This window comes from Balaenoptera acutorostrata, chromosome 4 (genome assembly GCF_949987535.1).
Source record: "Balaenoptera acutorostrata chromosome 4, mBalAcu1.1, whole genome shotgun sequence".
Lineage (NCBI taxonomy): Eukaryota > Metazoa > Chordata > Mammalia > Artiodactyla > Balaenopteridae > Balaenoptera > Balaenoptera acutorostrata.
The window spans coordinates 126548891-126568799 of NC_080067.1; the positions used below are offsets into that span (position 1 = coordinate 126548891).

The following is a 19909-nucleotide window of genomic DNA, read 5'->3' on the forward strand; positions in this document are numbered from 1 at the left end:
AATGAAGTTTACATAGTGTGAAGTTACAGGACCTGGGTTTTAGTCCAAGATCTGACATTCACCAGTTGCCAAAGGAAAAAGCTATTGATTTCTCCTCAGATGGTTCTTGACTGTTTAATAGCCATCAGGCTCCTTTTACCTCTGTTCATCAATGTTGAGGTAGGAAAGCCCTCTGTCATATACACTTCCTTGGAGATACACATAATTTTATTACAGATGATTTAAAAAGTGAGTAACTGCACAAATCTGGCGAGAAGAGTGTTTTATAAAATAGATACAAACCCATCAAACTGTCTTTTTATATTTTATGCTACATGAATTGATCTGTCCATACAATTATTCATAGAAATATGATTTATCTATACCGAATCAGTTACAGACTTGAACATATTTTTTCCTACTTCTTGGATTTAAGATTACCGTATCAGATACTCCCTGGTTTGTATATTTTGGCATCACTGAATAAACATAATTTATGTTTATGTCTTGAGTAGTTCATATCAAAATTTTTATATGCCAAGTTTCTTGACATCATTTCTAATATTTCATAATTCGGTGGCAGATAGAGTCAGTGACAGAGCTCAGTATTACATTAAACAAAACATGATATTTCCCATGACTGCTTTGTTTTCTCTTTACTTATAAGATTTAAATATTTTTTCTAAGGAGTTATGTTTTTCCAGACATAAGATTTGAGAACTACAAAATACATGTTAATATCGCCAGTTACAGAGTTAACTTTTCCAAAACTTATACCCGACTACATAAGTCTGATTCCTTGTTAAGACTATTACCTATATTTACCTTTCTATCTATCTATCTATCTATCATCTATCTATCTATCATCTATTTTTCTATAATCTATTATCTCTCTGTCTAATCTATACCAATCATCTATCACCTTCTAATGAAAAGAACAGGAGGCAATTACTTTCCTGTAGATCAGTTTAATTAGTCAGAATAACTTAAAAGAGATTTTATAACATTTAATTACTTTAGTCTCTATATTATTATTTAAGTTTTAATGGGAAATATTTAATCCTTTAAAAGTTATGGTTTTACTGTATTTAATACTGAGAATTAAAGTTCTTTTCTTTTCATTTTCTCTAGCCAGACCAAATATATTTCTGCTTTTTCCTGCCTGAAATGGATTTACTAAATCTAGGACTTTTCTGTACTCTGAGTAATACCATGTCTTAAAAAAAACACAAAACAAAGCAAACGGTATTTTTCTGAACTTCAGTTAAGCCAAAGATATTTTACATTTTACAACAACTTAATATTTCATTAAGAGCTAAATTCATGAATTCCTTCTTGCTGAGGAATGGGGAGAAATGTTGATATTTAAAGTCAGGAAACCTATTTTTTAACATTGATCCTATCACTAAATGAGTGGTGAAAGATCTTCATTTCTTAGCAATACTGTTTTAATCTTCCAGAGAAAAAAAATTTTTGAATAATACTGTTTTAAAATCTAATATTTATTAGGTTTTTATTATTTATGTACAGACACTCATCTAAGTGAAATGATGCATTATTAACTTATTGAATGCTCACAGGAACCCTATTAGATAGCTACGTCTTATGACATGATTGAGGAAGTTGAGGGTTGGAGATATCACATGACCTGCCTTAGACCTCAGAACTGGTAAGACTTATGCTTCAACACTCATGTGCCAGGACATACATGCTACTTTCTCATAAACCAAAGACTGAAAAATATGTAAGCCATGTTCTAGTTTTAAAATTTAAAAAAAAAGTGGATCTCAAACACATATAAGGATTTATTGCTTAGCAGGTTTCAAACTTTGTACATTCGCAATTTTGACTGATAGCATGAATCACTTAACTCCAACCCACAGGCCAAATGTCACCTGTGGTCTGTTTTTGTATGACTCATACACTAAGAACATTTGTTTTTTTTTTTTTTTTTTACATTTTTCAATGCTTATAAAAAAATAAAAAGAAGACTATTTCTTGACAAGTAAAAAATATCTGAAATGCCAATATGTGTGTCCATAAATAGTTTTGTTGGAACACAGCCATTCCTGTTAGTTTACATATTGTCTATGGCTATTTTCACACTACAATGGCTGGTTTAATATTTTCAAAGGAGATATTTGGCCCACAAAGTGAAAAAATATTTACTATCTTGTGTTTTAAGCAAAAGTTACTCATCCTCAGTCTATTTTACTCACCAGAAAAAAGTTGTTTATATTGAATCAATCATATTAAATGAATAAGTTTTTATTGTGTTCATATATAATATTTATAGTCAAAGGACACTGAAGGATATACAATATAAAGCAAGTACCTGGACATTGAATTATGCTACAAAACCAATACAGATGAAACAAATGAGAACAGTTAAGAAACTAAAATATAAGTATTGATTTTATGTGCAATGACATTTCAAAGAAAGTCTCAGACAATCTTAGAATATTTGAAGAAATATCCTTCATGCAGAGGAAACAGTTGTGGTTTTAAGGCTGAATATCTTTTAAATAGAGGTAGGGAGTAGGGGTTACTTCAGGTTATAGCAGCAAACTCACGAAAAGACAACGATGTGATGACTAGTATATAACAAAACATGGATAGAGGTTGGACTCTGGTGAAGAGACCATGATGGATGATGTGCCTAAATTTAAAGTTATCCGGCTCATGAGGCTGTGGTTCCATTGCTCCCTGCTCTGACCCAACAAAAGTCTGTCTTTTTAAATCTCACTACCAAATAGATAATTCTACCAGAGACAATTATATCATTATAGCTATATTTGTCATTAAATATATGAGAATTATGACCTTCCCTCAGTCTTCAACATTGCCAGATCATCTGTTACATGTTTCTGGAAAGTTCCCCATCTTACTAACTTTAACAACTATTTTACAACTTCTTTGTTATTAAAACTCATAATTTCAATGCTGTCTCTTTCACATTTACAAGATTATTCTGCTTTCCTTTTTATAGGAAAAGGAAGTCTATAAGGAAGAAATTTCTTCAACTTTCTCCCCGTCTCTCACACAAATATCTGCACCAGAACCTTGGCATGCCTCCTTCCTGCCAGTCTCAAAAGAAAGCATCCTCTTTTCCAAATGCAATCCACTTACCTGACATGGGACCCTGCCCTTTCCCTGGAGATTTGGCTCAACTGCATGTACCTTCAATCTACCTACTGATGTCTTCCCTCAGCATACAAATACACACAGCAAAACATACACCGTAATCACTGACCTTCCATAAAACTTGTACTTCGATCTTTCCTTATTCCTCATATTCTATCTGAGCAATTTTATTTTGTGTCTTAGACTCTCATTTATTGGAGCTGTTTCCCGAAATCCCCCTCATTCTCCCCCATCCTTATTTGGGCTTCTCACACTTTAAAGTCTAAGTTTCAAATTTAATCTAATAATTCTTTAATTCTTCCAACTTGTAACCCTTCCCTGTTCTCTATTTCACAGAAGAAAAACACAATTTCTCTTGTTTCAAGAAACGGGAAACCTCAATTTTCTTCCAAATCTCTGCTTTAAGCCTTCATATTAATAATTTCTGTAGTTTAGATTCCACATTGCTATCAATAATGGATAAAATAGGTTTAAAGGCATCTAGATTAACTGGGTTATGTTCAGAGAAAAAGCAAGCTTGATGAGAAGGAAATTTAATATGTTAAATTTACAATGAATATGAAAGACTCTGGAATATTCAACTAGAGTAGAGAAAGAGCTGCTTTCCAAATATTTGAAAATGCTCATGTGGGAGAGGATATGCATTTTGATTTGATCTTAAGACCCAGTGGTTGAAGAAAGTGTGTCCTGAGATGAAATGATTGCCTGAAGATTCACTGACTTCACCATAGTGGGAAGTGATCAGGCATATCATAGGTGGACACTTAGTGGGGATGGTATAGAGTTTAGTTATTAGAAGAATGGTTGGATTAGATGAAACTTAAGATCCACCCCAATCCTATTTTTGTGTAATGTTGAAGACATATCAGTATTGACTTAATGAATTTTTAAATTTCCTAAGGGTGATGTTTATGCTGCAATTATAATTAATTTATGTACTTTAAAACAGAATTTGAGAGAGTTTAGTGCTTTAAAAAGTGAAGTGTGTCTTTCTTTCAATATAGAGGCTTTGATAAATGCAATGAGTTGCCATGACATGCAATATCACATCCAAATTTTAATGTCAAAGTTTGATCTATTGCAAAGCCACGTGAATTGTCATTCAGAGAAATGGAAAATATATTTTAAAATGTCCCTATAAATCTGTTTCCCAGATTGTAGTTTACATCAGCCTTTAAACATTTAGAGTGATAGAAAGTAAACATCATAAAACGGCCCCAAATTATACTGAATCTATAAGAAGAATCCTTCAGAGTGTAACATTGACTAGACACCTTTTCATAGCACTATTGATTTTGTGCTGAGGTTAAATGTGAAAAATACTATTTTGGCAATATTTTCACATTAATAAATAATTTTCTCAGAGGGAACAACACTTAAAAATGAAAAGTAAATGACAAAATAATTTTCAAAATCAGAAGACAGTTTAAAAAGAATGTAACAAAAAAAATATAGCCATATAACATGAAAGCTGCCTCAAAATAATTTGTTGTTCAAAGTTCTCCCCAGAAAGAAATTTTAATTAGAACTAATTTCATTAAAAATGGAAACTGATTAAAATTATTTTGAAAACTTGCCCAGGATCATTATTAGTAAATCTGTATAGAATTCTATACATCATCTGACTCAGCCTGATAGAATTTCAAATTTAAAAAAAAAAAGATTATACTGCATATAAAAAAGGGAGGATTTTATGCTTCAAAATAGTATTATGTGGGAAGTAGAAGACATTTTTATATTAGTCAAAAATATTTAAGTGATACCTAGGAGAGTAAAGTTAAAAAATATGAATACATATTTGTCTTTTACTCAAATGAGCTGAATGGCCACTTCAAAGTAGATATCACTGTGTCCTGAGAATTTTGTTCCATTTTTTAAAATGTGAATATGGGTTAATAAACGTTCTTTTCTACAGTCTTGGTAAGAGATTTCGCTCCCCTTGAGTCATCATTTGTTTAGCGATGAATGCCATGGGGTCTCTAACTTCCCAGGCATGTACACTTACCAAGTTCTTTCCAGTGACTCACATTGAATACCGAACTCACAATATTCCAGAGAAAACTATATATCTCTGGATGGTAGAAGCATGCTATTCAATTTTTAGAGTATTAACAATAAACAAACTGAAACACCATTAACCAGATGCATGACCATCTCTTCTATAGATAACACAGATCAAAAGAACAACTTGAGTGTCGGTAGCTCTTGAATAGGGGATGCTAGTATCTCATGGACAACCATTTTCTCCCCCACATGCAGAAAAGCCATTGCGGCTACAGAATTCTTTCAAGATACTGTACTGATAATCTCTATTATTTTATTGGAGTTAATCCAAAAGATGAAATCCACTACCTATCTCAGCTCTAAAAGTTGCGATTTCAGTGCAACCTAAAAGACTAGATAATGAAATCTGTAAATAGGCAAAGTTTTCTTAGGAGATAGCACTGCTGTTACACTTTTATATGTTTATGTTAATTACCATATTTTTCAATTTGAATAGACTTAATTAAGACACAAATACTGGGGAGGAGAAATTATTAGTTTTGTACTTTTTGGTGGTAGTGACATGCTGCTGACAAAAGCTTAGAGTTGAGCACAAGGAAGAGCTTACTTATAGCTCAGTAGGTGGAATAATAATAGTAATTTATGCTGAGTCCCCATGTAATCCCAGTATCACATCATTATGGATGTCTAAGAACAGTATAGACTGGGAAGAAAATATATGAGAAGAAAAATATAGTGGATATTTGATGTAAACAAGATACTCAATTAAAGAAACATTTTTTGTATCCAAAGGTTACACTTCAGAAAATAGTTGTAAAATAAACAATATTCTTTTCTTCTCTCAAAAATTCTTTTGAGTCCAATAGAACTTATTAAAATTTGGAGTAAACTTTTCACGTAGATGTCCATGAATTTTCAAATTCTTATGTCCAGTGTGTGGAAATGGCCAATTGCAAATGTCTCCTTGGCATAATAAATTTAGTTCATTAGATGGAAACTCTAAACTAAAAAACATTCTATCGGGTCCCATAGTCCCTATAAATGCGCCCCTCACTCGCCGCTAAAATATAACTGCCTTTGGAATAAAACACTGTAATATACTTTGCTACTTTCAACATTAACTAGAGATTTCAGCCAAGGAACTGAGAGTCTTTTTTAAGTATTTTACCTACAGTCTACTGACAATTTTAAAATTCTGTGTAACGTACTAAAGTAGTCAATGGATATTCAAGACATCACATACACAAAGCTTATTTGCCTACAGCAAAAATGTGTTTTTACTATAGATAGCAAATACTTTTACGGTTCATATTTCATTCAAGATCATACAGAAGCATCCTGCTTACTAAGTGAGACATCTAGGTATCATTTATTACCAAGATTTTTATTGGCTTGGATTGAGATGCAACTGACATACAAATAGATTTCATGTATTTAAATGTCAATGTGAAGGTATTCTACAGATTTTTAGCCCTGTAAAACTACCTGCAATATCAAAATAATTAATATATAATACCCATCACCTGCAGAAGTTTCCATGTGCCACTAAGTAATCCTTCATTCTTGCCTACCTCCATTCCATGCCCCCCCTCGACCTCCACCTATCATTGGTGAGCTTTTTGCCACTATGGATTAGTTTTAATTTTCTGTAGTTTTTTTTTTTTTAATAAATTTATTATATTTATTTATTTATTTTTGGCTACGTTGGGTCTTCGTTGCTGTGTGTGGGCTTGTCTCTAGTTGTGGCGAGCGGGGGCTACTCTTCATTGCAGTTCTTGGGCTTCTCATTGCAGTGGCTTCTCTTGTGGAGCACGGGCTCTAGGCACCCGGGCTCCAGTAGTTGTGGCTCGCGGGCTCTAGAGCGCAGGCTCAGTAGTTGTGGTGCATGGGCTTAGTTGCTCCGCAGCACGTGGGATCTTCACGGACCAGGGCTCGAACCCGTGTCCCCTGCATTGGCAGGTGGATTCTTAACCACTGTGCCACCAGAGAAGTCCCTAATTTTCTATAGTTTTTATACAAATGTAACCAAACAGTATACACTTTTTTTTTTGTCTGGCTTCTTTCACTCAGTATAATTATTTGAGATACATTCATGTTGTAGTATGTTATAATAATTCCAGTTCTTATGTGTAGTATTTCCTTGTATGATTATATTACAATATGTTTACCTTTCACTTGTTGATAGAAAGTTTAGTTGTTTCCATTTTGGGCTATTATAAATGATGGTGCTATGAACATCCGTGTACAAGTCTTTGTACAGCATATGCTTTCATTTCTGTCAAGTAAATGCTGAGGAGTGGAATCGCTGCATTATATGCACTACATGTACTCAGCTTCCTGAGACCATCCACACTGCATGGCTCTTGGCCACCTTCTCCCATTTTCAAAGTCACCAAAGACAGGTGTAGTCCCTTTCATGCTTTGAATCACTCCAGATTCTTCCATTGCCACACTGGCCTCATACAGATAATCCAGGGCAATCTCAATAAAGTATGTGACCTCCATTTCATCTGCAGAGATCCTTTGTCACCTAACACAACAGATTCTTAGATTCCAGGGATTAGGGCATGAACATCTTTGTAGAAATGGGAGGGGTGAGGGGTATTATTCTGTTTGCCGCACACAGTTAACAGAATAGACTTTAAATGATTTTACTTTTGTTTGGGCATCTATAACCACAGAAACAGAAGTAACTAGCCAATTCTTTCATACGAGCAGCTTGATGTACTGATGAGCAAAGAAGAAAACAATGTCACATGAACAATCAGATCACCCGGAAGTCAAGGTGACAGTGCATGTGTATCAACACAGCTGTGCTATTTACACAGTGTCTCTTCAATCTGTTAGGGAAATCAAAGACCCCAACATTGTCTCTCTGGCTATTTTACTGGTGCTTTCTAAAAACCTCATAGACTACTTTTTGACACTATAGGACTGTGTACAAGTTTATAGTATACGATCCTACTTGTTGCTGCTCTGCTCTGTAGAATGTTAGAAGTGAAAACAAAAAAAAAATATGTATCTACACGTGGTGGTTATGTGTAAGAAATCCACTTCAAATGCTGGCACTGCTATGAGCATGGTCTTTCCCTTTACTTCAACTCAATTACTTTTGATTCTTATTTGTATTCCAAGTGCCAGAAGTGGTTTTCACTGTAGAAGTTATCTGAAGATGGTCTTATGCTTTCTAGTAGTTGTCTACAACCAGGCTCTAGCTTCTCCAGGAAGGCTACACAGGATGGATTTAGATATTACATATTAAACTAAGAGGCATTCTCTCAAATGAGTTTAAATGCATTTTATTTTTAGACAACCTACGTGACATACCATTTTTCTCAAAAACAATGCTTCCACTCCAAATAAATCAACTGTTAAAATAAATGAAGAGCTCAAAATGACATCAGTCCCATTTGTCTAAGTCCTGGTGTTGTGTGGATAGAAAGCTGCAGCCAATCAGTTATGACGACAGGTGCTATAGATCCAAAGGAACAGACAAATTTGTTAACATTTTTCCATTTCTAAACCACCCTTAAAGAAAATCATATATGGGCTCACACCATCTTCACGGTAGTCTAGCAGAACAGACATGCTATCTTCACACCATCCTCACGGTAGTCTAGCAGAACAGACATGCTATCTGGATTCATATTTTCACCAATAAGGAGCTGACAGTTGTTGAAATTAGCAAGTATGTGCTTGATTTGTTCTGCAGCCCCTGTCATAAAACTTTTTAATCTTTCTGGTCTCTGTTCTTCAAGTTTCCCTTTGATGGACTTCATGTAATCTTTGATGTACTTCTTGTAAGCTTCTTTTGTGTAGCTGGTTTCCTGCAAGTGATGGTTCATGACAATATCGACACCAGTGATTTCTGTGCTTTCTGTACCTTCCTCCTCAGGGCCTTCAGCGGAGGCATTTCCACCAGTGAGCGAGTCATCAATGTTACCCTCTGTCCTACTGACCATCTTCCCCTCCACCTCCAGACACAGCCCATTGGTGACCTGCCTTGTAGATGTCGGAGAGCACCTCAGCATGGCTGATGAGGTCCCGGTAGATGGAGCTGCCGCGAGCTCAGAGCAAGCCCGGTGCAGTCAGAGCGGCACTGGGCCTGGGGCAGGGGCGGGGGCGAGGGAAAGGACAGAAGCGCAACATGCAGCTTCTTTAACAGGTCAAGGATTATATACCACTTGAAAAGGCAAACTCATGATAACAATCAATCTGGAAAAATAGCTGTCACTATACATTTAAAGAAATTCTTTATAAGTACATAAATTTAGAGTATATTTGTATATGAATTAGCATAAAATTGAAGTTGTTTTGTTTACAATAAGGATAGAAAAATGCAGTGATACTTATTTAGAAAATCAACTCAATTAAAACATTTTTATCTAATAGTAGTCTAGCTGTTTTCTGGTTTTGTTTCCTATAGTTGAAGAAAATGTCATTTTGAATATTTGTGATTTTTTTTTTTATAATTCTGATAACACACAATGAATACTTCGTCTTTTCCAAGAGGCAGAATTCCCCAAAGGCACTGGTTACCTGTTTGTACAAATGTGTGATATTTATTTATTTGTTTCCTACAAAATGGGATTTCTGGCTCATATTAAATTCCAAAACATCTTCCACTTGCATGCAACTTAGAATGATCTTAGCATGCTCCCAAAACAATCTGCACTCCGTGCAATCACTCAAAGTGAGCACTTGTGTTTATATTCCCATTCAATTCTAGCTTTCCGTGCTGTTCAGATGTCCTTACATTGGTCCAGTTTTGAGTGAGGCAGAGTTGTGTTAGCTGGAGGCATATCTAGGGTTACTATGAATTGCAAATTAACTAATAGATTTTGAATTGCCATTTTTGACCCAAAGATGCCAAGAAATCTGTATTTAGAGGATACATATTTGGGCAAGACTGAAAATATAATTAAGTTATTAAGACGGTGATCACCATGTCCGAGACTGAATACTTGTGATAGGTGGTGGAGGAGCTACTGCTGAAAAAATGTGCTTCCAGAAGAAAATGGTGAGACTGAGACTATTACCCAGAAAGATTTCTTTCCAGGATGACAGATACATTTTTTTAACTTCTGCAATGAAAGCTATATGGGAATTAGGGCATCAGCTTGGATCTATGACTCTGAGAGATCAGATGTTTCAGGAATTAAGTAAAATTAAAAAAATAAATCAAGTGCTGCACTTCTTACTAATTGATCTGTGGATATAATTAAAAGTGGTTGCTCCAATTATTGAAAGTGTTATTTGACCCTTTCTGCCATGAATAAGTTAGACGTTGTTGTGAGTACTTGTAAAGAAGGTACATCATCATATATGAGCAGTTTGGGGGACATTCATTAATTGTTTCTTCAGTGAAATGTAGTTGAGACAGATACTGTGTATACTAACTTCTAGCAATACAAATTGAACAAGCTAGCCATGGAGATTGTAAAAGGATATTGACAATCATAATAAAGACTTTGTATCTATGAAAAGCAAGATTACTTCACAGTATAGAGAGATTTTGCTTGTTCATGATATTAGGGTATGGGGTTTCCGAGATTTCCAATGTCCATCTGCACTTTCAAGACAACTACTGAGTGTGAGAAAACAGAGCTAGAGGAGAGTCTATTCTTAATGTGGGCTAATCCCCTAATTAGTTACAAAATCATTAACTTAATCATTTCCAAGTAATAATTTACTGATATGTCAAAGAATTTTCAAATCATGTTATTAACGTCTTTTCTTTTCCCCATCATTTAAAATTTACCATTCTCCTCCAAGGTAATTATTTCATGTATGGTTTTCTAACAAGGGATTTTGATCTTAGAACTATGGGTCAAGCCTTATCTCTGTGGGAATAGAAGCTGGATAATCTAAGATGCTACTTGAATCTTTTTGGTGTCCTTTTTCCTTAGGTAAGGTGTTACCTGGAACAATGATGATAAAAATGTTGAGGTTTTACCTTAGGGCGCATGTGACAGTGTGATCCTCAGAGGTACGATTTAGTGCTCTGATCTTGTCAATTGCTGCACCCCTCGAATTTGACTGTTTCCTCTACTCATGGGATAGCATTTCCCATTCATAGGTCAGTCAGTGTTATAAACTATTCCAAGCTTTTCCATTCAGCAAGCTAACAATAAGTATGGTTTGGCATGATTGGACATAGCAAAAATGAAATCCTAGAATCTGTTTTAAAAGGTAGAAGTCTAAGACTAGTTGTCAAGCTCTAAGATTCTAGAAGCAGTGTCATAACAGCAATTGCTTTTGATAATACAATTTTCCCTCCAGAGTAACTGAAACTACTTTTAAGTAACACAGGAAAAAATGTTCCAGAACAAAGCCAAATTGAAAGCATAAAGGTTAACCAGGGGTCATAGACACCAGCAGAGAATTGAGCACAGAACAATTTTTTTTTTTTTTAATCTACAGAAAGTTCTGCTTACTGCTCAATGCAAAGTTTGATAGAAAGTTGAATTGTACTTTTGTTTTAGGGCATCTTAAAAGCACATAGTATCCTGTAATGTCCTCCCAACTTTTGTTTCTAAACATACATAAATGTGCCATTTTGGAAAAAAAATAGATACCTTACTTAATATAGGGTGTTTCTTTGCCATTTTATTTAAAACAGTGCAAAAGTCTTTGAACTGAGATTGCTAGTTTTATTCAACATTTTTACTCCCAGGTGTACTGTATTTCAAATGGGTTTTTCTTCTTGTTGATAAGTGTCCTGGCTTTTAGTTTGACCATTGAAATAGTGGGAAAGGTAGTCAATCAAAATGTACTTCTGTGCATTCAAATGAACCTTTTGGAAAAATGAACAAGACTGAAATCTTTAAAAGGTCCTAGTATGTTTACTAAGTGCAGGAGTGATTAATCTTTTTACCCTTATGTTGGCAGCAGCCATAAAATGCACGCAATTAAAGTCTATAATGCCATATTTCTATGGCATATACTGGGAAGTTGTCCAAGAGATGATAGGATAAGATAAACTACAGTGTTTATCTTATCCTACACAGTGCCACAGTGTTCTGCAAATAAGAGTCCCTAATAAATGTGTTCAGCACAATACAATTTGGACATATTCAATGGTTTAGTCAAATGTTTGTAATAACTGTTTTTCTGCCCTGGGATTGTGTTAATTTCTAGAATAATGAGACACAATAATTCTTTTAAATGGACTTACTGATTCCAAATTTAAGTTAATAAACATCTTAATTGAGTTATTTTTTATTTTTTCACATATATGTATATTTAATTTTGCATTGAGAAATAAACATGCATTTTAAAAAGTTACAGAAAACATAACTAATATTTATAAAGTGTTCACTCATTTAACCACCACTGAGGTCAAGACATAACATTCTCAGTGCTCCAGAAACACATTTACGTACCCCTCCCCTATCACGACCCTCTTCCTCCTCCAAGATGATCAGTAACTTGTTAAGCAGAGTTTTAAATTTGGAGAACAGTGATGATTAAGACATTATCAGTAAGTGACAATATTTTTGCTGTTTTGTATAACAAGAAGAGCTATTATGTAACATTTTAAGTTAAAAGTTATTTGAAATTGTGTACGAAATAAAGGTTCTTATTCGGATGGTTACAGATACTTTTTCTTTTCTATCTATCCATTAAGTAATTTTTACAAAAACAACTAGCTGTTGCCCAATATGTATCCTGCTTTTATAGAATAATAGGATCCCCATATACCTGGCTTCCCTGAATATACTATACTTCCCAGGCTCCCTCACTTATGTCTGTGACCCTGTAATTAATTTTTGGCCAATGGGACACAAATAAATATTGTGCAACAAATTTCTATGAGGGAGTAACCTTCTTTTTTCATGTCTGTTTCCCTGAAAGCTGGGATGCTATCATGGTGACTAGCATTAGAGAAGTCACTTTGGACCACAGGGTGAAAGCTAGAGATTGAAGATGGCTGAGTAACAACATGGATTGGGTCAATGATGCTTGTGAAACTGCAATCGGAGCCCGATACTACCAAGTTTGTGAAAAGAAGAAACAATATTTATAACATTTGTAAGTCATTCTGTAACTGAGAGTTGAACTTAAAGCTAATGCAGTAACCAACACCTTTAAAACTGTATCATAATAAAGAGGTATTGGCATTACTTTCTAAGTGGCATTTTGTACATGGCAAGTACATTTCTTTATAATAAATATACACATTGGAAATGTTACATTAATGATACAAAGTGAATTACCACATGTATTCTTGAAAATTATTTTTAACTCACTTTATTTTAACTAACAAAATTAGTTATAATTGAGGAAGGATAAAATACAAGAATATACAAAAGATGCTTCTTTGGCATTTAGAGTAAATTATTTTCCTAAGTCAGACAGAACTGTCATAGTTGTCAGGCTTGCAAGCATGGCTTTAAAATCCTAGATTGTAACTTAACACAAAAGATAGGAAGTATGAAAGTATATAAGGCACTGATAATGGAATAGAAAGACTGGCATAATGAAGAATGAACAGAAGGTAGAAGTGCCCCAAGGCATTAGTAACATTGTCAGTGCCAGAACAGGTGCTTTCAGGAATATGCCACAAGAATAATTCAATGTCCCTGGATATTTTCTCCTTTTGTAGCTTCAATTTATATTGGAATAGTTCTCTTTTTAGTTCTTTTTTCATATTTGAATTTCCATATTGAAATAATTTAATAAGTACACAAAAGACTGTATACAAAGTAGAAACAGCACAAAGAATTCCCAAATGCACTTCATAATGCTTCTCAAATGTTAACAACGTTCATAATCACAGCACAGTAATAAAAACTGGGACATTAACATTGACATGAAAATATTCTTAACTCTACCAACCTTATTCAAAGATTAACATTCACCCCAACAATGAGCTTTTTGTAGAGCAATATTCAACCCAGTCTCACGCATCCCATTCAATCATTTCTTCTTAGTCTCCTTTGATCTAAAACAGTTTCTCACTCTTTTTTTTTATGGTATTGAAGAGTTGAAGACTATTGACAAGGTATTTTATAGACTATTTCTCAGTGTCTGGTGTTTGTTCATAATTAAATTTAAGTTATACATTTTTAACAAGAATACCACAAAAGGAATGCCATGACTTTCCTGGTGTTTTATATCAAGAAGTACAAGAAGTACACAATAATAGTAATACATTTTCTTACTGATGGTGTTAACATTGATCACTTGGTTAGGTGCTGTCTACGATATGAGAAACTTGTTTTAATTTCTATCCCCAAAAGTGTTTAAGCTGGTTCATCTCTATCTTTTTTCCTCCATAAATTATTTAAAATAAGATGGCTAACTGCTGAACATCAAGGTAAATTAACAGAGACTGGATTTTCCTGGCAAATCTAGCAAACAGATAATGGAACCAAATATATGAAACATTCTTTTTTTTCATAAATGAGATAATAGTGCAGCACTGTGGTTACTAAGAGAATGGATACAAATGAGGTAAGTCTTATGATTGCACCAGCTCTATACCTGGAAGAATTGTCAAGTTACTGTGAAACAATGGAGAAAACATTTTACTGTCTAGAGACAATTTCCAGGTAAGAGTACAAGTTGGGAAAAACTAAACAGAGCCCAGTCAGCTTACTGAAATAAGAGACAGAAACTTGAGTTTGAAAAGGTGAAGAAGGCTCATGTTTTGGGATGTCATACACAAAAGGAGAGACTTTCACAGGGAAATGGCTGTGGAGACCTGAAGAATGGTTCTTTCTTAAACTGTTAGTTGATACAGATCCACATGTCCATGAGATAAAACAACCTGAGTTTCTGGAAAAATCTTCCAGGTAAAGGCAGACAAAAAGAAAAAACAAAAACAAAACTGGAGCTTCAGGAGTCTGGGAATTATTTGTGTTCCCACTGATCAGAATAGGAAGATTTCAGGATTAACAAAAAATTGGACAGAATCCTCAGAATGACATTACCTTACAAACGGGGCTAGATTAGTTCTGGACTCTTGGGTGCTCTAGACCTGCTCTAAAAACACTTAAAGCAAGCTTTAGAAGGATACAGTTGACTACAAGTAACTTAATGTATGTTACAACAAATCAGCATGAAAAGATAACAAAAATATAAAAACGAAGAACATAAATACACAATGCCCACCCAAAAAGAAATTATAAGGCAAGCAAAAAAGCAGGAAAATTTAACTCCAAACCAGGCGAAAAATCAATCTATAGAATAAACTGAGAAGTGACAAAGGTAATGGAACTAGTGGACAACAGAAGCTAAAAGAGCTATTATGAATGCTTCATATGATTCATAAGAAGGAAAAAATGTGAATGTTGAGGAGAGAAACACAACACTTGATAACAATATTAACATATTAGGACATTCATAAGATCAGCAAACTGGAAGACATAACAACAGAAACTTCCAAAATGAAGTGCAGAGAGGACAAAACCTGAAGAAAATAAGAGCTGGATTAACTGATAGCAAATGGTTTAGCATATAAGTAATTGGACACAAAGAAGGAGAGGAGAAAGGTACTGGAAGATATAATGATTGAAAATTATTAAATTTAATGAAAAATATAAACTTGCTTGTCAAAGAATCTCAATGAACACCAAGTAAAATAAATCTAAAGAAAACCACACCATGAAAAGTAGTGATAATGAGAAAATCTTAAAGCTTTAAGAGAAAAAAAAGGCACAATACTTTTAAAGATGTGTTAAAGCAGATTCTTATTAGAAACAGTGCAAACCAGGATAGTGGAGGAAAAATTTTGTTTTAACTGTCAACCTAGAATTTTTATCCAGTGAATTATTGTTCAAAAGTGAAGGTAGAAAAAAATACTTTATTTAGAGCAACAAAAACTAAGAAATTATTTTCAGAAGATATACATTAGAAAGACTTAAAAATCTCTAAGTAGAAAGGGCATGATGCCAAATGGAAATTTGGGGTTACACAAATGAATGAAGAGCATCAGAAATGGTAAATACACGGTATAAGCAATGTAATTTGTCTTATTTTTAATCTATTTGAAAGATAATTGACATAAATATAACAATCCTATATATGAGTGCAGCTAATAATAAAGCTTCAAAATGCACAAAGAAAAACGTGACAGTATCTGCAGGGGAAATAGACAAATTCATAATTAGAACTGCAGATTTCAATATCTTTTTTTTCAGCAATTGTTGGATCATATATACAGCAAAATGGATCTAAGGATTTATGAGATATGCTTCTTTAGAGAATTACTTGTAAGCTATACAACTATTGTGGCATATGAGAGAGCTAGCTCATGACTTAAACATACCTGACTCTTGTGTGATGTGAAGCATGAAACTTACTCAGAGATTCCCCACCTTATTCTGGCCCAGGAAGTGCATGGTCAATGCAGGAAGAAAGGCTTGGGAAGAAAGGCCTGGAACCCTCTCTTCTTCATCTGAGACACCTGATTGCCTATAAACAAGATTATTAGTAAATCTTGATACTTTGTTAGATCTCCCAATTTTTTATGAGTCTGATTTGACAATTATTCCCTTGTGTTAGCTCGTATGATCTGCTCTTAAAACTTTTGTCCCAGGATGAGGGCTACATGGAATACCATACAGTTGACTGTGGCCTGAAGTACAGAAACAATTGGCCAACAACTCTAATGTAATATAAAGGAAATTAGAAGGGGGCAGGAAGGGAACTTCGGGAGCTGGTAAACTGCACTTTTTGAACAATATGGTCGTTCCATGGATGTGTGAACATCATGATAAATTAATCAGCTGTACATTGTTTATGTTATTTTTGTACTTCCCTCTATGTATAATGAAAAAATTTTAAATACTTGATAAAAAGCAAGTTTCTAAGTTATTTAATCTCATCCTCAGTTCTTTCTTTTTTAGCTTGTTTTCAACACCACAGAATATCAGTGTGCTGCTTCAAAGGGAATTAATATCTTTGAATCATTGTAGGAGTGAATATCAGTACATGCTAGAAAATCATTTCTGAAACTGACTGGGCTGAAAGATTCTATTTGGCTTTATATAGATATCTCCTTTCACTCTTTCCCTCCTGTAGCTTAAAAAAATGGAAACATCTATCTGCTTTAAATACACTCACCTACCAAACTGTATCTACAAAAACTAATTTTAATGAGAGGCAGATACGAGGGAAACAGAATGTATCTGTTTACAGAATGTATCATTAGAACTGTTTCATACCCAAACTTACCGATCAATTTCCATGAAACCCTATTTCTGACCTGTTATTGACAAAGAAGTCAGGGCCAACATTTTTAATGTCTGCAGCAAGAAATAACATGTCCTGTAAGCAAAGGATACCTCCATTTTATTTTTCTTCAAATTCTTCCATGAAAACATCATGTTGTTAATTTGCCAGATTTATCAAAGGCTGTCTCCTGGGAGATTACAAAAAAAGCTGTCATTAGAAATTTTTACTCCATTCTGTGGATGACTGTGATTAGAATTTCATTTTCACATAGCCAGTGGGAGATCCAGGTTTTGTTAGGACTAACGATTACATAATTTTCAGGGACTTCATCAAAGAAAAAAAAAAGGGAATGTGAAAATATCTTACTTTTGTAAATTTTACAGAAACATAGGATGATGTGAACACATTACCCCTTCCTGGGAATTGGTACAAGTTAAAGGAAACTTCTGTTCCATGGTAAATGTGTCTATACTCAGCATAGAACCTAGAGACTTTCACTTTAAGGCAGGTATCAAAGGGAGGACACCTACAGGTGAGAAACAGCACTGTAAATAAATGAAATGATCTGTGTAAATAAAACAATAGTGCAAGTGTAATTACAAATGGCAACTTGCAGCCTCATTGCCATTGAAGTGATAATAGGAAATGGTGTGACTTTGACACTCTCTCTAGTATAATGGAAACTAGCTAAATCCACTCAAATTCTTATGCAGAGTTGACTGTTGCTTAATTTTCCTGTATTGAACAAATCAAAGGAATCTAGAGTTTATTATACAGTTTCCATTAAAAAATATTAACAACAAATTAAAATTATTTTCCCAAGAAAATAACTCTTTTTGAATATCGAATGTTTGACTTTCACCAAGTCTGACACACATGAAGGTAAATAGAATTCACCTCTGACTAGTCCCAGCCAACAATTGAAGCCAAAGATCAGTGGTAAGTTGATCCTGAAGGACTTACTTTATTTTTAATGATTTAAATTAGAAGATAGCCAAAAAGAAAGACCAGAAAAAGTAGGGGACTTCTTAGTATCTGGAATAACTTAAATTTAGGGCATTCTGATGGGATGGTGAAAAGCCAGTGGACTGCCATGAAAATTTATGTCTGTAATATCCTTTGGTCTAAGCTCTCTTCACTTTTATTAGTTTTCCAAAAAATGGATACGAAGATAGCAAGTAGGTTATGAGCCCTACTCTCTCAGTTAGGCTACCTTTAATAACTAAGAATACATGGAGACTTTGTAATATCTGGAATAAGTAGGGGACTTCTTAATATCTGGAATAACTTAAATTTAGGGCATTCTGATGGGATGGTGAAAAGCCAGTGGACTGCCATGAAAATTTATGTCTGTAATATCCTTTAGTTTTCCTAAAAATGGATCTGAAGATAGCAAGTGGGTTATGAGCCCTACTCTCTCAGTTGGGTTACCTTTATTAACTAAGAATACATGGAGACACTAAAAATCCTACCTCCAGGTCCCAAGTTAAAAGAGTCAAGCTATACAGTGAGTTTAAATGGATCTGTACAAAATTAAGGTAGTGGAATAGCGACAGTATTTAGGATACTTCACAGGTGATGTTTATTCAGGGATAAAAAATAGTGTAAGTGTAGGCAGATGGATTCCAAAGACATCAAAATCTTGTTTAAATGCAAATGTTTCGAGAAGAAATGCTATATAAATAAACTGCCTCTCAGCAGAATGTTTTCTTCTTCAGGTTTACAAGAGGCAACCTCAGGTGTCTAATAGAGATATACGGAAGAACTAAAAGTGGATACCTTTGTGAAAGGAGTTGTAGTGCCTCTAAAAGCCTGAAGTCAGAGGCACATTATTTATCTACTGAATTGAACCTGCAACCAAATTACAATCTTACTCTCTTTCCATTTTGTATCCCAATCTTGACTTTGAGATGAGTTGGAACTTCAAGGCATAAAAGTGTAATTTAGTCTTTCTTTTAATTCCCACTTAACTTCTGTGATAACAAGCAACTGCTTAGTGAGGTAATTAATAGGAAATTATGCTTTTTTTATCGGCAACTTGAGACCTACTTTCTAGAACTAAGACAGTACGCACTGAATCATAGTTTGATACCAATTTTTTTCTATCTCAACTATTTGGTTGCAGGACCAATCTTAATCAGTTACCTGAAAGGAGGGAAAAGAAATACCCTTTGGCCCATCAAGAGCTTTTTTGTGGGGGGCATAAGTGAAATGTACCCTACTTTGGAAGGTATATTTCAATATAAATATCTTTTTATTTTTTTTGCGTATGGTCATTATTGTATGTGATATGCAATTGTTAGATCATTTAATCCCACAAAGTGCAGTGAAAATTATTTAAGTAAAGAAATGATGAAATCTTCATACCTCACTCATACTGTTCTGCAGTGGATAAAATGAATATTTAGCAAAGCAAGCTAACAGTTTGCAAATGTGCAATTAAAATCCTGGCTCTTCTCTAATTATGTAACACTTAAGTTAAATGGTCTTAATAGACATATAATGATAGCTTTATAAACCTATAGTTACTTATAATCAAATGTAATTTCTATTTCGGTTTTAAAGCACCCATTAAATGTCTATTATGATTTTTAAGTAA

General features: G+C 34.2%; 1 protein-coding gene across 1 annotated transcript; it reads right to left on the bottom strand.

Annotated features, from left to right (window-relative positions):
* Positions 1-8628: 8628 nt before the first annotated feature.
* On the bottom strand, positions 8629-9133 carry LOC103001680 (translationally-controlled tumor protein-like). Its single transcript, XM_007164133.2, has 2 exons — positions 8758-9133; positions 8629-8716 (listed from the first exon to the last, which is right to left on the bottom strand). The coding sequence occupies exons 1-2, from the start codon at positions 9087-9089 to the stop codon at positions 8629-8631; spliced, it is 420 nt and encodes a 139-aa protein (XP_007164195.1). The 5' UTR covers positions 9090-9133.
* Between the last annotated feature and the right edge of the window lie 10776 nt (positions 9134-19909).

Coding starts and splice junctions, on each gene's coding strand:
- LOC103001680 (XM_007164133.2), bottom strand. CDS start 9,089: ATGGTCAGTAGGACAGAGGGTAACATTGATGACTCGCTCACTGGTGGA. Junction 8,717..8,757: donor AATATGAATCCAGATAGCAT/GTCTGTTCTGCT, acceptor GTGTGAAGATAG/CATGTCTGTTCTGCTAGACT.